This window comes from Rhinoderma darwinii, unplaced genomic scaffold (assembly GCF_050947455.1).
Source record: "Rhinoderma darwinii isolate aRhiDar2 unplaced genomic scaffold, aRhiDar2.hap1 Scaffold_701, whole genome shotgun sequence".
NCBI lineage: Eukaryota > Metazoa > Chordata > Amphibia > Anura > Rhinodermatidae > Rhinoderma > Rhinoderma darwinii.
In genome coordinates this window covers 66,650-80,943 of record NW_027464262.1, presented here as the reverse complement: position 1 = coordinate 80,943, position 14,294 = coordinate 66,650, and the positions used below count along the sequence as shown (strand labels likewise).

General features: G+C 44.4%; 1 protein-coding gene across 2 annotated transcripts in view; it reads right to left on the bottom strand.

Annotated features, from left to right (window-relative positions):
• The window catches only part of YLPM1 (YLP motif containing 1), a 45,415-nt gene that overhangs the window by 25,687 nt on the left and 5,434 nt on the right, over positions 1-14,294 (bottom strand). Inside the window, exons 2-3 of one of the 2 annotated variants that reach the window (XM_075849197.1) lie at positions 4,283-4,480; positions 3,918-4,112 (exon numbers count right to left, since the gene is read on the bottom strand). In XM_075849197.1, the coding sequence (XP_075705312.1) occupies positions 3,918-4,112; positions 4,283-4,480 (393 nt within the window). The remainder of the gene's footprint in view (positions 1-3,917; positions 4,113-4,282; positions 4,481-14,294) is intronic. The other variant, XM_075849198.1, reaches the window with a different exon arrangement.

Sequence of the window (14,294 nt, the reverse complement as noted above, 5' to 3'; positions counted from 1 at the left end):
CTGGAGTATAATACAGGATGTAACTCAGGATCAGTACAGGATACGTAATGTAATGTATGTACACAGTGACTCCACCAGCAGAATAGTGAGTGCAGCTCTGGAGTATAATACAGGATATAACTCAGGATCAGTACAGGATAAGTAATGTAATGTATGTACACAGTGACTCCACCAGCAGAATAGTGAGTGCAGCTCTTGAGTATAATACAGGATGTAACTCAGGATCAGTACAGGATAAGTAATGTAATGTATGTACACAGTGACTCCCCCAGCAGAATAGTGAGTGCAGCTCTGGAGTATAATACAGGATGTAACTCCGGATCAGTACAGGATAAGTAATGTAAGTTATATACACAGTGACTCCACCAGCAGAATAGTGAGTGCAGCTCTGGAGTATAATACAGGATATAACTCAGGATCAGTACAGGATAAGTAATGTATGTACACAGTGACTCCACCAGCAGAATAGTGAGTGCAGCTCTGGAGTATAATACAGGATATAACTCAGGATCAGTACAGGATAAGTAATGTAATGTATGTACACAGTGACTCCACCAGCAGAATAGTGAGTGCAGCTCTTGAGTATAATACAGGATGTAACTCAGGATCAGTACAGGATAAGTAATGTAATGTATGTACACAGTGACTCCCCCAGCAGAATAGTGAGTGCAGCTCTGGAGTATAATACAGGATGTAACTCCGGATCAGTACAGGATAAGTAATGTAAGTTATATACACAGTGACTCCACCAGCAGAATAGTGAGTGCAGCTCTGGAGTATAATACAGGATATAACTCAGGATCAGTACAGGATAAGTAATGTAATGTATGTACACAGTGACTCCACCAGCAGAATAGTGAGTGCAGCTCTGGAGTATAATACAGGATGTAACTCAGGATCAGTACAGGATAAGTAATGTAAGTTATGGAAAGGAGAGGGAAGTGTTGATCCAGCGCTGCGTGAAGTTTTAAAATGGAAGCAGATTTCCAAGTTTAATGTTACTCAATTAAAAATAGTCCAGAGGTATAGTCCTGGTGTGAGGGTAAGCGGGCGGTGATGTCCTCCGAGCCTACGCGTTTCGGATGCTACTGCATCCTTAGTCTTGGCTGTAATGTCTCATGTAAGTTATATACACAGTGACTCCACCAGCAGAATAGTGAGTGCAGCTCTGGAGTATAATACAGGATATAACTCAGGATCAGTACAGGATAAGTAATGTAATGTATGTACACAGTGACTCCACCAGCAGAATAGTGAGGGCAGCTCTGGAGTATAATACAGGATGTAACTCAGGATCAGTACAGGATAAGTAATGTAATGTATGTGCACAGTGACTCCACCAGCAGAGTAGTCAGTGCAGCTCTGGAGTATAATACAGGATATAACTCAGGATCAGTACAGGATAAGTAATGTAATGTATGTACATAGTGACTCCACCAGCAGAATAGTGAGTGCAGCTGTGGAGTATAATACAGGATGTAACTCAGGATCAGTACAGGATAAGTAATGTAATGTATGTACACAGTGACTCCCCCAGCAGAATAGTGAGTGCAGCTGTGGAGTATAATACAGGGTATAACTCAGGATCAGTACAGGATAAGTAATGTAATGTATGTACACAGTGACTCCACCAGCAGAATAGTGAGCGCAGCTCTGGAGTATAATACTGGATGTAACTCAGGATCAGTACAGGATAAGTAATGTAATGTATGTACACAGTGACTCCACCAGCAGAATAGTGAGTGCAGCTCTGGAGTATAATACAGGATGTAACTCAGGATCAGTACAGGATCAGTAATGTAATGTATGTACACAGTGACTCCACCAGCAGAATAGTGAGTGCAGCTCTGGAGTATAATACAGGATGTAACTCAGGATCAGTACAGGATAAGTAATGTATGTACACAGTGACTCCACCAGCAGAATAGTGAGTGCAGCTCTGGAGTATAATACAGGATATAACTCAGGATCAGTACAGGATAAGTAATGTAATGTATGTACACAGTGACTCCACCAGCAGAATAGTGAGTGCAGCTCTGGAGTATAATACAGGATATAACTCAGGATCAGTACAGGATAAGTAATGTATGTATGTACACAGTGACTCCACCAGCAGAATAGTGAGTGCAGCTCTGGAGTAGAATACAGGATGTAACTCAGGATCAGTACAGGATAAGTAATGTAATGTATGTACACAGTGACTCCACCAGCAGAATAGTGAGTGCAGCTCTGGAGTATAATACAGGATGTAACTGAGGATCAGTACAGGATAAGTAATGTATGTACACAGTGACTCCACCAGCAGAATAGTGAGTGCAGCTCTGGAGTATAATACAGGATATAACTCAGGATCAGTACAGGATAAGTAATGTAATGTATGTACACAGTGACTCCACCAGCAGAATAGTGAGTGCAGCTCTGGAGTATAATACAGGATGTAACTCAGGATCAGTACAGGATAAGTAATGTAATGTATGTACACAGTGACTCCCCCAGCAGAATAGTGAGTGCAGCTGTGGAGTATAATACAGGGTATAACTCAGGATCAGTACAGGATAAGTAATGTAATGTATGTACACAGTGACTCCACCAGCAGAATAGTGAGCGCAGCTCTGGAGTATAATACTGGATGTAACTCAGGATCAGTACAGGATAAGTAATGTATGTACACAGTGACTCCCCCAGCAGAATAGTGAGTGTAGCTCTGGAGTATAATACAAGATATAACTCCGGATCAGTACAGGATAAGTAATGTAATGTATGTACACAGTGACTCCACCAGCAGAATAGTGAGTGCAGCTCTGGAGTATAATACAGGATATAACTCAGGATCAGTACAGGATAAGTAATGTAATGTATGTACACAGTGACTCCACCAGCAGAATAGTGAGTGCAGCTCTGGAGTATAATACAGGATGTAACTCAGGATCAGTACAGGATCAGTAATGTAATGTATGTACACAGTGACTCCACCAGCAGAATAGTGAGTGCAGCTCTGGAGTATAATACAGGATATAACTCAGGATCAGTACAGGATAAGTAATGTATGTATGTACACAGTGACTCCACCAGCAGAATAGTGAGTGCAGCTCTGGAGTATAATACAGGATGTAACTGAGGATCAGTACAGGATAAGTAATGTATGTACACAGTGACTCCACCAGCAGAATAGTGAGTGCCGCTCTGGAGTATAATACAGGATATAACTCAGGATCAGTACAGGATAAGTAATGTAATGTATGTACACAGTGACTCCACCAGCAGAATAGTGAGTGCAGCTCTGGAGTATAATACAGGATATAACTCAGGATCAGTACAGGATAAGTAATGTAATGTATGTACACAGTGACTCCACCAGCAGAATAGTGAGTGCAGCTCTGGAGTATAATACAGGATATAACTCAGGATCAGTACAGGATAAGTAATGTAATGCATGTACACAGTGACTCCACCAGCAGAATAGTGAGTGCAGCTCTGGAGTATAATACAGGATATAACTCAGGATCAGTACAGGATAAGTAATGTAATGGTATGTACCCCGTGACTAAACATTTAAGTTGAGATTCAGTCTATATGTGAACTGTGACCTTTTACTTTTAATTGCAATAGCAGAATCCGACCTGAACTCCCTAGATCAGGGCCCTGCCTAATGCTCTGAGCACTATGACCGTCTCCATCCAGTGGTGCTGTATCTACTACAGGAGGTCTGATGCTATACTACAATTAGAACGGCCTCAGACTAGGTTTGGACTGATTTCACAGCCACATGGGAGTGAATGCCCCTGACGGCCGGACAACACACTGTTCAGCCGAGTAATGTATAGCAGAGTAATGTATAGGACCGGACGGTTTCCATTCTAATAATGATATCACATGAAAGCAAATAAAACAAACGGTGCCGAGACACGGCCACTTACAGCCAGGTGCGGCGGCTCGTGTAATAACTGCTGGTATCGCTGGAGAAGCTGCTGTAAAGCGCTGTGTTTCTGGATGATCCCCTGATACTGGAATCCCAGGCGATGCTGCTCATGTTGCTGCCAGTGCGCTGCCGCTTCCTGCAGAGTTTTCAGCCTCTGCGCCTGCTCCGGATCTTCTGTCAGGTTTATGTTTGGCTAAGGGTACAATACGAGAGTAATGAGCACACCTTGTAAAGAGGACAGCAGTATAATGAGGCGCTCCCTCCCTGCAGCAATCAGCCCTACGTCATGATCAGCACTGGCTCCTCCAGCGGGGACATCTCCCGGTGCTGCCTGTCACTAAACACAAATCTGGGGGAATTTACCGTGGCGTCCTGTGCAGGAGGCAGGGCATTATCCACTGGGGGCAGCTCCTGGCTAGGTGGGGGTGGAGCGTGTCCTGCAGATGAGTGGGAGATGCTCTGCGGAGTATCTGAAGCTGCAGCACTCGCCTCCGTCAAACGATTCTTGGATTTCTGCTGGAGACTCAACAGATGCTGCTTATAATAATATTGCTGCTGTTCCTGCAACATGAAAACCCAAGTAAATGAGAGTTACAGCCGGAGCCCCCAGGGCAGCCCTTTCCCCACTCCCATATGTACAAAGACCCGGCCCACCCCAGCCCTAAGATACAGAAGAGGCGAGCAGCACTGCCCCCCAACAACCGAGACCCCATCCAACCCAGACAGAAGCGCCTACAGGGCCTCTCCTTTATAATACTAGCGGCTCTGACCTGGAAAACGCAAGCCAGCGCTACAGCACGTTACACGGTCAGCCACAAGGGCGGCGCAATACCATCCAGGAGAGCTGGAAAAGTCACATTATACTGTGAAGGGGGGGGGGGGCGTCACCAGGCGGCAGCAAATCCTCCAAAATATGTGTCCACTAAAAATACACCCACATGTCCACCCCGACAGCCCCCCCAATATACACTCACATGCCCTATAATACACACAGCCCCCCAATATACACTCACATGTCCTATAATACACACAGCCCCCCAATATACACTCACATGTCCTATAATACACACAGCCCCCCAATATACACTCCCATGTCCTATAATACACACAGCCCCCCAATATACACTCCCATGTCCTATAATACACACAGCCCCCCAATACACACTCCCATGTCCTATAATGTACACAGCCCCCCAATATACACTCACATGTCCTATAATGTACACTGCCCCCCAATATACACTCACATGTCCTATAATACACACAGCCCCCCAATATACACTCCCATGTCCTATAATACACACAGCCCCCCAATACACACTCCCATGTCCTATAATGTACACAGCCCCCCAATATACACTCACATGTCCTATAATGTACACTGCCCCCCAATATACACTCACATGCCCTATAATACACACAGCCCCCCAATATACACTCACATGCCCTATAATACACACAGCCCCCCAATATACACTCACATGCCCTATAATACACACAGCCCCCCAATATACACTCCCATGTCCTATAATACACACAGCCCCCCAATATACACTCACATGCCCTATAATACACACAGCCCCCAATATACACTCACATGCCCTATAATACACACAGCCCCCCCAATATACACTCACATGCCCTATAATACACACAGCCCCCCAATATACACTCCCATGTCCTATAATGTACACAGCCCCCCAATATACACTCACACGTCCTATAATGTACACAGCCCCCCAATATACACTCACATGTCCTATAATACACACAGCCCCCCAATATACACACATGTCCTATAATGTACACAGCCCCCCAATACACACTCCCATGTCCTATAATACACACATCCCCCCAATATACACTCACATGCCCTATAATACACAGCCCCCCAATATACACTCCCATGTCCTATAATACACACAGCCCCCCAATATACACTCACATGCCCTATAATACACACAGCCCCCCAATATACACTCACATGCCCTATAATACACACAGCCCCCCAATATACACTCACATGCCCTATAATACACACAGCCCCCCAATATACACTCACATGTCCTATAATACACACATCCCCCAATATATACTCACATGCCCTATAATACACACAGCCCCCAATATACACTCACATGCCCTACAATACACACATCCCCCCAATATACACTCACATGTCCTATAATACACAGCCCCCCAATATACACACATGTCCTATAATACACACAGCCCCCCAATATACACTCCCATGTCCTATAATACACACAGCCCCCCAATATACACTCCCATGTCCTATAATACACACAGCCCCCCAATATACACTCACATGCCCTATAATACACACAGCCCCCCAATATACACTCACATGTCCTATAATACACACAGCCCCCCAATATACACGCACATGCCCTATAATACACACAGCCCCCCAATATACACTCACATGCCCTATAATACACACATCCCCCCAATATACACTCACATGCCCTATAATACACAGCCCCCCAATATACACACATGTCCTATAATACACACAGCCCCCCAATATACACTCCCATGTCCTATAATACACACAGCCCCCCAATATACACTCCCATGTCCTATAATACACAGCCCCCCAATATACACACATGTCCTATAATACACACAGCCCCCCAATATACACTCCCATGTCCTATAATACACACAGCCCCCCAATATACACTCCCATGTCCTATAATACACACAGCCCCCCAATATACACTCACATGCCCTATAATACACACAGCCCCCCAATATACACTCACATGTCCTATAATACACACAGCCCCCCAATATACACGCACATGCCCTATAATACACACAGCCCCCCAATATACACTCACATGCCCTATAATACACACATCCCCCCAATATACACTCACATGCCCTATAATACACACATCCCCCAATATACACTCACATGTCCTATAATACACACATCCCCCCAATACACACTCCCATGTCCTATAATGTACACAGCCCCCCAATATACACTCACATGTCCTATAATACACACATCCCCCCAATACACACTCCCATGTCCTATAATGTACACAGCCCCCCAATATACACTCACATGTCCTATTATATACACACAGCCCCCCAATATACACTCATTTATATTTCCCCACACCCCTCATATATCCCTCCTCGCATGTACAGTACTGTGCAAAACTTTTCAGCAGTTGTGGAGAAATGCTGTAAAGTAAGAATGTTTCATATATAGAAGTGTTAAAGAGGCTGTCACCAGATTATAAGTGTCCTGTCTCCTACATAATGTGATCAGCGCTGTAATGTAGATAACAGTGGTCCTAGTAATAAAGAGGCTGTCACCAGATTATAAGTGTCCTGTCTCCTACATAATGTGATCGGCGCTGTAATGTAGATAACAGTGGTCCTAGTAATAAAGAGGCTGTCACCAGATTATAAGTGTCCTGTCCCCTACATAATGTGATCAGTGCTGTAATGTAGATAACAGTGGTCCTAGTAATAAAGAGGCTGTCACCACATTATAAGTGTCCTGTCTCCTATATAATGTGATTGGCGCTGTAATGTAGAGAACAGTGGTCCTAGTAATAAAGAGGCTGTCACCAGATTATAAGTGTCCTGTCTCCTACATAATGTGATCGGCGCTATAATGTAGATAACAGTGGTCCTAGTAATAAAGAGGCTGTCACCACATTATAAGTGTCCTGTCTCCTATATAATGTGATCAGCGCTGTAATGTAGATAACAGTGGTCCTAGTAATAAAGAGGCTGTCACCACATTATAAGTGTCCTGTCTCCTACATAATGTGATCAGTGCTGTAATGTAGATAACAGTGGTCCTAGTAATAAAGAGGCTGTCACCACATTATAAGTGTCCTGTCTCCTACATAATGTGATCAGTGCTGTAATGTAGATAACAGTGGTCCTAGTAATAAAGAGGCTGTCACCACATTATAAGTGTCCTGTCTCCTATATAATGTGATTGGCGCTGTAATGTAGAGAACAGTGGTCCTAGTAATAAAGAGGCTGTCACCAGATTATAAGTGTCCTGTCTCCTATATAATCTGATCAGCGCTGTAATGTAGATAACAGTGGTCCTAGTAATAAAGAGGCTGTCAGCAGATTCTAAGTGCCCTGTCTCCTATATAAGGAGATCGGCGCTGTAATGTAGGTGACAGTGGTCCTAGTAATAAAGAGGCTGTCACCAGATTATAAGTGTCCTGTCTCCTACATAATGTGATCGGCGCTGTAATGTAGATAACAGTGGTCCTAGTAATAAAGAGGCTGTCAGCCCATTATAAGTGCCCTGTCTCCTACATAATGTGATCGGCGCTGTAATGTAGATAACAGTGGTCCTAGTAATAAAGAGGATGTCACCAGATTATAAGTGTCCTGTCTCCTACATAATGTGATCGGCGCTGTAATGTAGATAACAGTGGTCCTAGTAATAAAGAGGCTGTCAGCAGATTATAAGTGTCCTCTCTCCTACATAATGTGATCGGCACTGTAATGTAGATAACAGTGGTCCTAGTAATAAAGAGGCTGTCAGCAGATTCTAAGTGCCCTGTCTCCTATATAAGGAGATCGGCGCTGTAATGTAGGTAACAGTGGTCCTAGTAATAAAGAGGCTGTCACCAGATTATAAGTGTCCTGTCTCCTATATAAGGAGATCGGCGCTGTAATGTAGATAACAGTGGTCCTAGTAATAAAGAGGCTGTCACCAGATTATAAGTGTCCTGTCCCCTATATAAGGAGATCGGCGCTGTAATGTAGGTGACAGTAATGCTTTTTATTTAGAAAAACGATCTATTTTTCACCACGTTAGGAGCGATTTTAGATTTATGCTAATTAATTTCTTAATAGACTACTGGACGCGTTTTTACTTTTGACCAATTGGGCGTTGTACAGGGGAGTGTGTGACGCTGACCAATCAGCGTCATGCACTTCTCTCCATTCATTCACTCTGCACTAGCGCTATAGCTATATCACTATGTACAGCCACATACACACACTATTAGGCCGGGTTCACACGACCTATTTTCAGTTTTACGTTATGTGCCGGGCACTTCGATACGTTATGTGCCGGGCACTTCGATACGTTATGTGCCGGGCACTTCGATACGTTATGTGCCGGGCACTTCGATACGTTATGTGCCGGGCACTTCGATACGTTATGTGCCGGGCACTTCGATACGTTATGTGCCGGGCACTTCGATACGTTATGTGCCGGGCACTTCGATACGTTATGTGCCGGGCACTTCGATACGTTATATGCCGGGCACTTCGATACGTTATATGCCGGGCACTTCGATACGTTATATGCCGGGCACTTCGATACGTTATATGCCGGGCACTTCGATACGTTATATGCCGGGCACTTCGATACGTTATATGCCGGGCACTTCGATACGTTATATGCCGGGCACTTCGATACGTTATATGCCGGGCACTTCGATACGTTATCTGCCGGGCACTTCGATACGTTATCTGCCGGGCACTTCGATACGTTATATGCCGGGCACTTCGATACGTTATATGCCGGGCACTTCGATACGTTATATGCCGGGCACTTCGATACGTTATATGCCGGGCACTTCGATACGTTATATGCCGGGCACTTAGATACGTTATATGCGGGGCACTTAGATACGTTATATGCGGGGCACTTAGATACGTTATATGCGGGGCACTTAGATACGTTATATGCGGGGCACTTAGATACGTTATATGCGGGGCACTTAGATACGTTATATGCGGGGCACTTAGATACGTTATATGCGGGGCACTTAGATACGTTATATGCGGGGCACTTAGATACGTTATATGCGGGGCACTTAGATACGTTATATGCGGGGCACTTAGATACGTTATATGCGGGGCACTTAGATACGTTATATGCGGGGCACTTAGATACGTTATATGCGGGGCACTTAGATACGTTATATGCGGGACACTTAGATACGTTATATGCGGGACACTTAGATACGTTATATGCGGGACACTTCTTGGGACGTAATTGGAGCCGTTTTTCATTGACTCCAACGAAGAATAGCTCCAAATTACGTCGGTAAAAGATGCCCCGCAAAACGCGAGTACGAGCAATTACGTCTGAAATTCAGGAGCTGTTTTCTCCTGACAACAGCTCCGTAATTTCAGGACATAATTGCAATTATCGTGTGCACATACCCCAACATTACTGCAGTGTCGTGACAGTGAATATACATTAGCTCCAGCCAGGACGGGACGTGCATTCAAAATCCTGACACTTCTGAATCTTTTCTGTGAGATTTCCAACAAGGCAAACGTAATCTCGCGACATTAATCTTGCCTTGCTGGAAATCTCACAGAAAAGATTCAGACGTGTCAGGATTCTGAATAGACATCGTGTCCTGGCTGGAGGTGATGTATATTCTGTGTCAGGACACTGCAGTAATGTTAGTGTGTGTGTGTGTATGTGGCTGTACAAAGTGATATAGCTATATCACTATCTGCAGTGTAAATGAATGGAGAGGAGTGCAGGACGCTGATTGGTCAGTGATTGGTCAGCGTCACACACTCCCCTGTACAACGCCCACTTGGTCTAAAGTAAAAACACACCCACTTGGGCATTAAGAAACTAATTAGCATAAAGCTAAAATCGCTCCTAACGTGGTGAGAAATAGATCGTTTTCTAAATAAAAAGCAAACTGTCACCTACATTACAGCGCCGATCACATTATATAGGGGACAGGACACTTATAATGTGGTGACAGCCTCTTTATTACTAGGACCACTGTTATCTACATTACAGCGCCGATCTCCTTATATAGGGGACAGGACACTTATAATGTGGTGACAGCCTCTTTATTACTAGGACCACTGTTATCTACATTACAGCGCCGATCTCCTTATATAGGGGACAGGACACTTATAAGATGGTGACAGCCTCTTTATTACTAGGACCACTGTTATCTACATTACAGCGCTGATCACATTATGTACGAGACAGGGCACTTATAATCTGGTGACAGCCTCTTTATTACTAGGACCACTGTTCTCTACATTATAGCGCTGATCACATTATGTAGGAGATAGGACACTTATAATCTGGTGACAGCCTCTTTATTACTAGGACCACTGTTATCTACATTACAGCACCGATCACATTATGTAGGAGACAGGCCACTTATAATCTGCTGACAGCCTCTTTATTACTAGGACCACTGTTATCTACATTATAGCGCTGATCACATTATGTAGGAGACAGGACACTTATAATCTGGTGACAGCCTCTTTATTACTAGGACCACTGTTATCTACATTACAGCGCCGATCTCCTTATATAGGAGACAGGACACTTATAATGTGGTGACAGCCTCTTTATTACTAGGACCACTGTTATCTACATTACAGCACTGATCACATTATGTAGGAGACAGGACACTTATAATGTGGTGACAGCCTCTTTATTACTAGGACCACTGTTATCTACATTACAGCACTGATCACATTATGTAGGAGACAGGACACTTATAATGTGGTGACAGCCTCTTTATTACTAGGACCACTGTTATCTACATTACAGCACTGATCACATTATGTAGGGGACAGGACACTTATAATCTGGTGACATCCTCTTTATTACTAGGACCACTGTTATCTACATTACAGTGCTGATCACATTATGTAGGGGACAGGACACTTATAATCTGGTGACAGCCTCTTTATTACTAGGACCACTGTTATCTACATTACAGCACTGATCACATTATGTAGGAGACAGGGCACTTATAATGGGGTGACAGCCTCTTTATTACTAGGACCACTGTTATCTACATTATAGCGCTGATCACATTATGTAGGGGACAGGGCGCTTATTATCTGGTGACAGCCTCTTTATTACTAGGACCACTGTTCTCTACATTACAGCACTGATCACATTATGTAGGAGACAGGACACTTATAATCTGGTGACAGCCTCTTTATTACTAGGACCACTGTTATCTACATTACAGCGCTGATCACATTATGTAGGAGACAGGACACTTATAATATGGTGACAGCCTCTTTATTACTAGGACCACTGTTATCTACATTATAGCGCTGATCACATTATGTAGGGGACAGGGCGCTTATTATCTGGTGACAGAGTCTCTTTATTACTAGGACCACTGTTATCTACATTATAGCGCTGATCACATTATGTAGGGGACAGGGCGCTTATTATCTGGTGACAGCCTCTTTATTACTAGGACCACTGTTATCTACATTATAGCGCTGATCACATTATGTAGGGGACAGGGCGCTTATTATCTGGTGACAGCCTCTTTAATCGTTTTTTTTAATCAACTAACAAAATACAAAGTGACTGAACAGAAAATAAATCTAAATTAGATCAGTATTTGGTGTGACCCCCCTTTGCCTTCAGCATCAATTCTTCTAGTTACACTTGCACACAGTTATGGATTTTGGAGGATTAGTCAGGTGAATGATTAACAAACGATAAGAAATAGGGGATTATGATCGGTCTCATATGTAGGTGTAACAAACCGTGACATCCGTGTAGGAGGCTTAAAGAGGCGGTCTCCAGATTCTCACACCCCTATCTCCTATAGCATGTGATCGGCGCTGCAATGTACAGGACAGGAAAGTTTTTTTTTGTTTTTTTTTTAAAACGTTCATTTTTGGCCAAGTTATGAGCAATTTTATATTTATGCAAATGAGCTTTGAAATGGACAATTCTGCGTTTTTTTTCGTTATGTCCAACTGGGCGTGTCTTGTGTTTTTAACTGGGCGTGTTTACGAGTATGACGCTGACCAATCAGTGACCAGTCAGCGTCATACACTCCTCTCCATTCATTTACACAGCAGCGATCTGCAGGCGTATACACAAGTGTCCTGATAATGAATACACATCACCTCCAGCCTGGACGTGACGTGTATTCACAATCCTGACACTTCTGACTCTTTTCTGTGAGATTTCCAGCAAGGGAAGGGAAATCTCATTTACCTCGTAATCTCGCGATTAATCTTGGCCAAAAATGAACGTTTTAAAAAAAACAAAAAAAAAACCTTCCTGTTCTCTACATTGCAGCGCCGATCACATGCAATACGAGACAGGGGTGTGAGAATCTGGTGACAGCCGCTTTAACCCCTTCCTGCCACAAACACTATTGGACTAAATGACAGAGCCTCATTTTTCAGATCTGACACGTGTCACTTTATGTGGTAATAACTTTTAAATGCTTTTACCTATCCAAGTGATTCTGAAATTGTTTTCTCGTGACACATTGTACTTTATGTCAGGGTTACAATGTGGTCAATAAATTTACTGCCGATTTGTGAAAAACACCAAAATCTGCATTTTCCTAAATGTAAATATATCTGCTTGTAAGACAGACCGTAATCCCGCACGTGACAGTCACTAGTTCTCGTTTCCCGCACGTGACAGTCACTAGTTCTCGTTTCCCGCACGTGACAGTCACTAGTTCTCGTTTCCCGCACGTGACAGTCACTAGTTCACGTTTCCCGCACGTGACAGTCACTAGTTCACGTTTCCCGCACGTGACAGTCACTAGTTCACGTTTCCCGCACGTGACAGTCACTAGTTCTCGTTTCCCGCACGTGACAGTCACTAGTTCTCGTTTCCCGCACGTGACAGTCACTAGTTCTCGTTTCCCGCACGGGACAGTCACTAGTCCTCGTTTCCCGCACGGGACAGTCACTAGTCCTCGTTTCCCGCACGGGACAGTCACTAGTCCTCGTTTCCCGCACGGGACAGTCACTAGTCCTCGTTTCCCGCACGGGACAGTCACTAGTCCTCGTTTCCCGCACGTGACAGTCACTAGTTCTCGTTTCCCGCACGTGACAGTCACTAGTCCTCGTTTCCCGCATGTGACAGTCACTAGTCCTCGTTTCCCGCACGTGACAGTCACTAGTCCTCGTTTCCCGCACGTGACAGTCACTAGTCCTCGTTTCCCGCACGTGACAGTCACTAGTCCTCGTTTCCCGCACGTGACAGTCACTAGTCCTCGTTTCCCGCACGTGACAGTCACTAGTCCTCGTTTCCCGCACGTGACAGTCACTAGTCCTCGTTTCCCGCACGTGACAGTCACTAGTCCTCGTTTCCCGCACGTGACAGTCACTAGTCCTCGTTTCCCGCACGTGACAGTCACTAGTCCTCGTTTCCCGCACGTGACAGTCACTAGTCCTCGTTTCCCGCACGTGACAGTCACTAGTCCTCGTTTCCCGCACGTGACAGTCACTAGTCCTCGTTTCCCGCACGTGACAGTCACTAGTCCTCGTTTCCCGCACGTGACAGTCACTAGTTCTCGTTTCCCGCACGTGACAGTCACTAGTTCTCATATCCCGCACGTGACAGTCA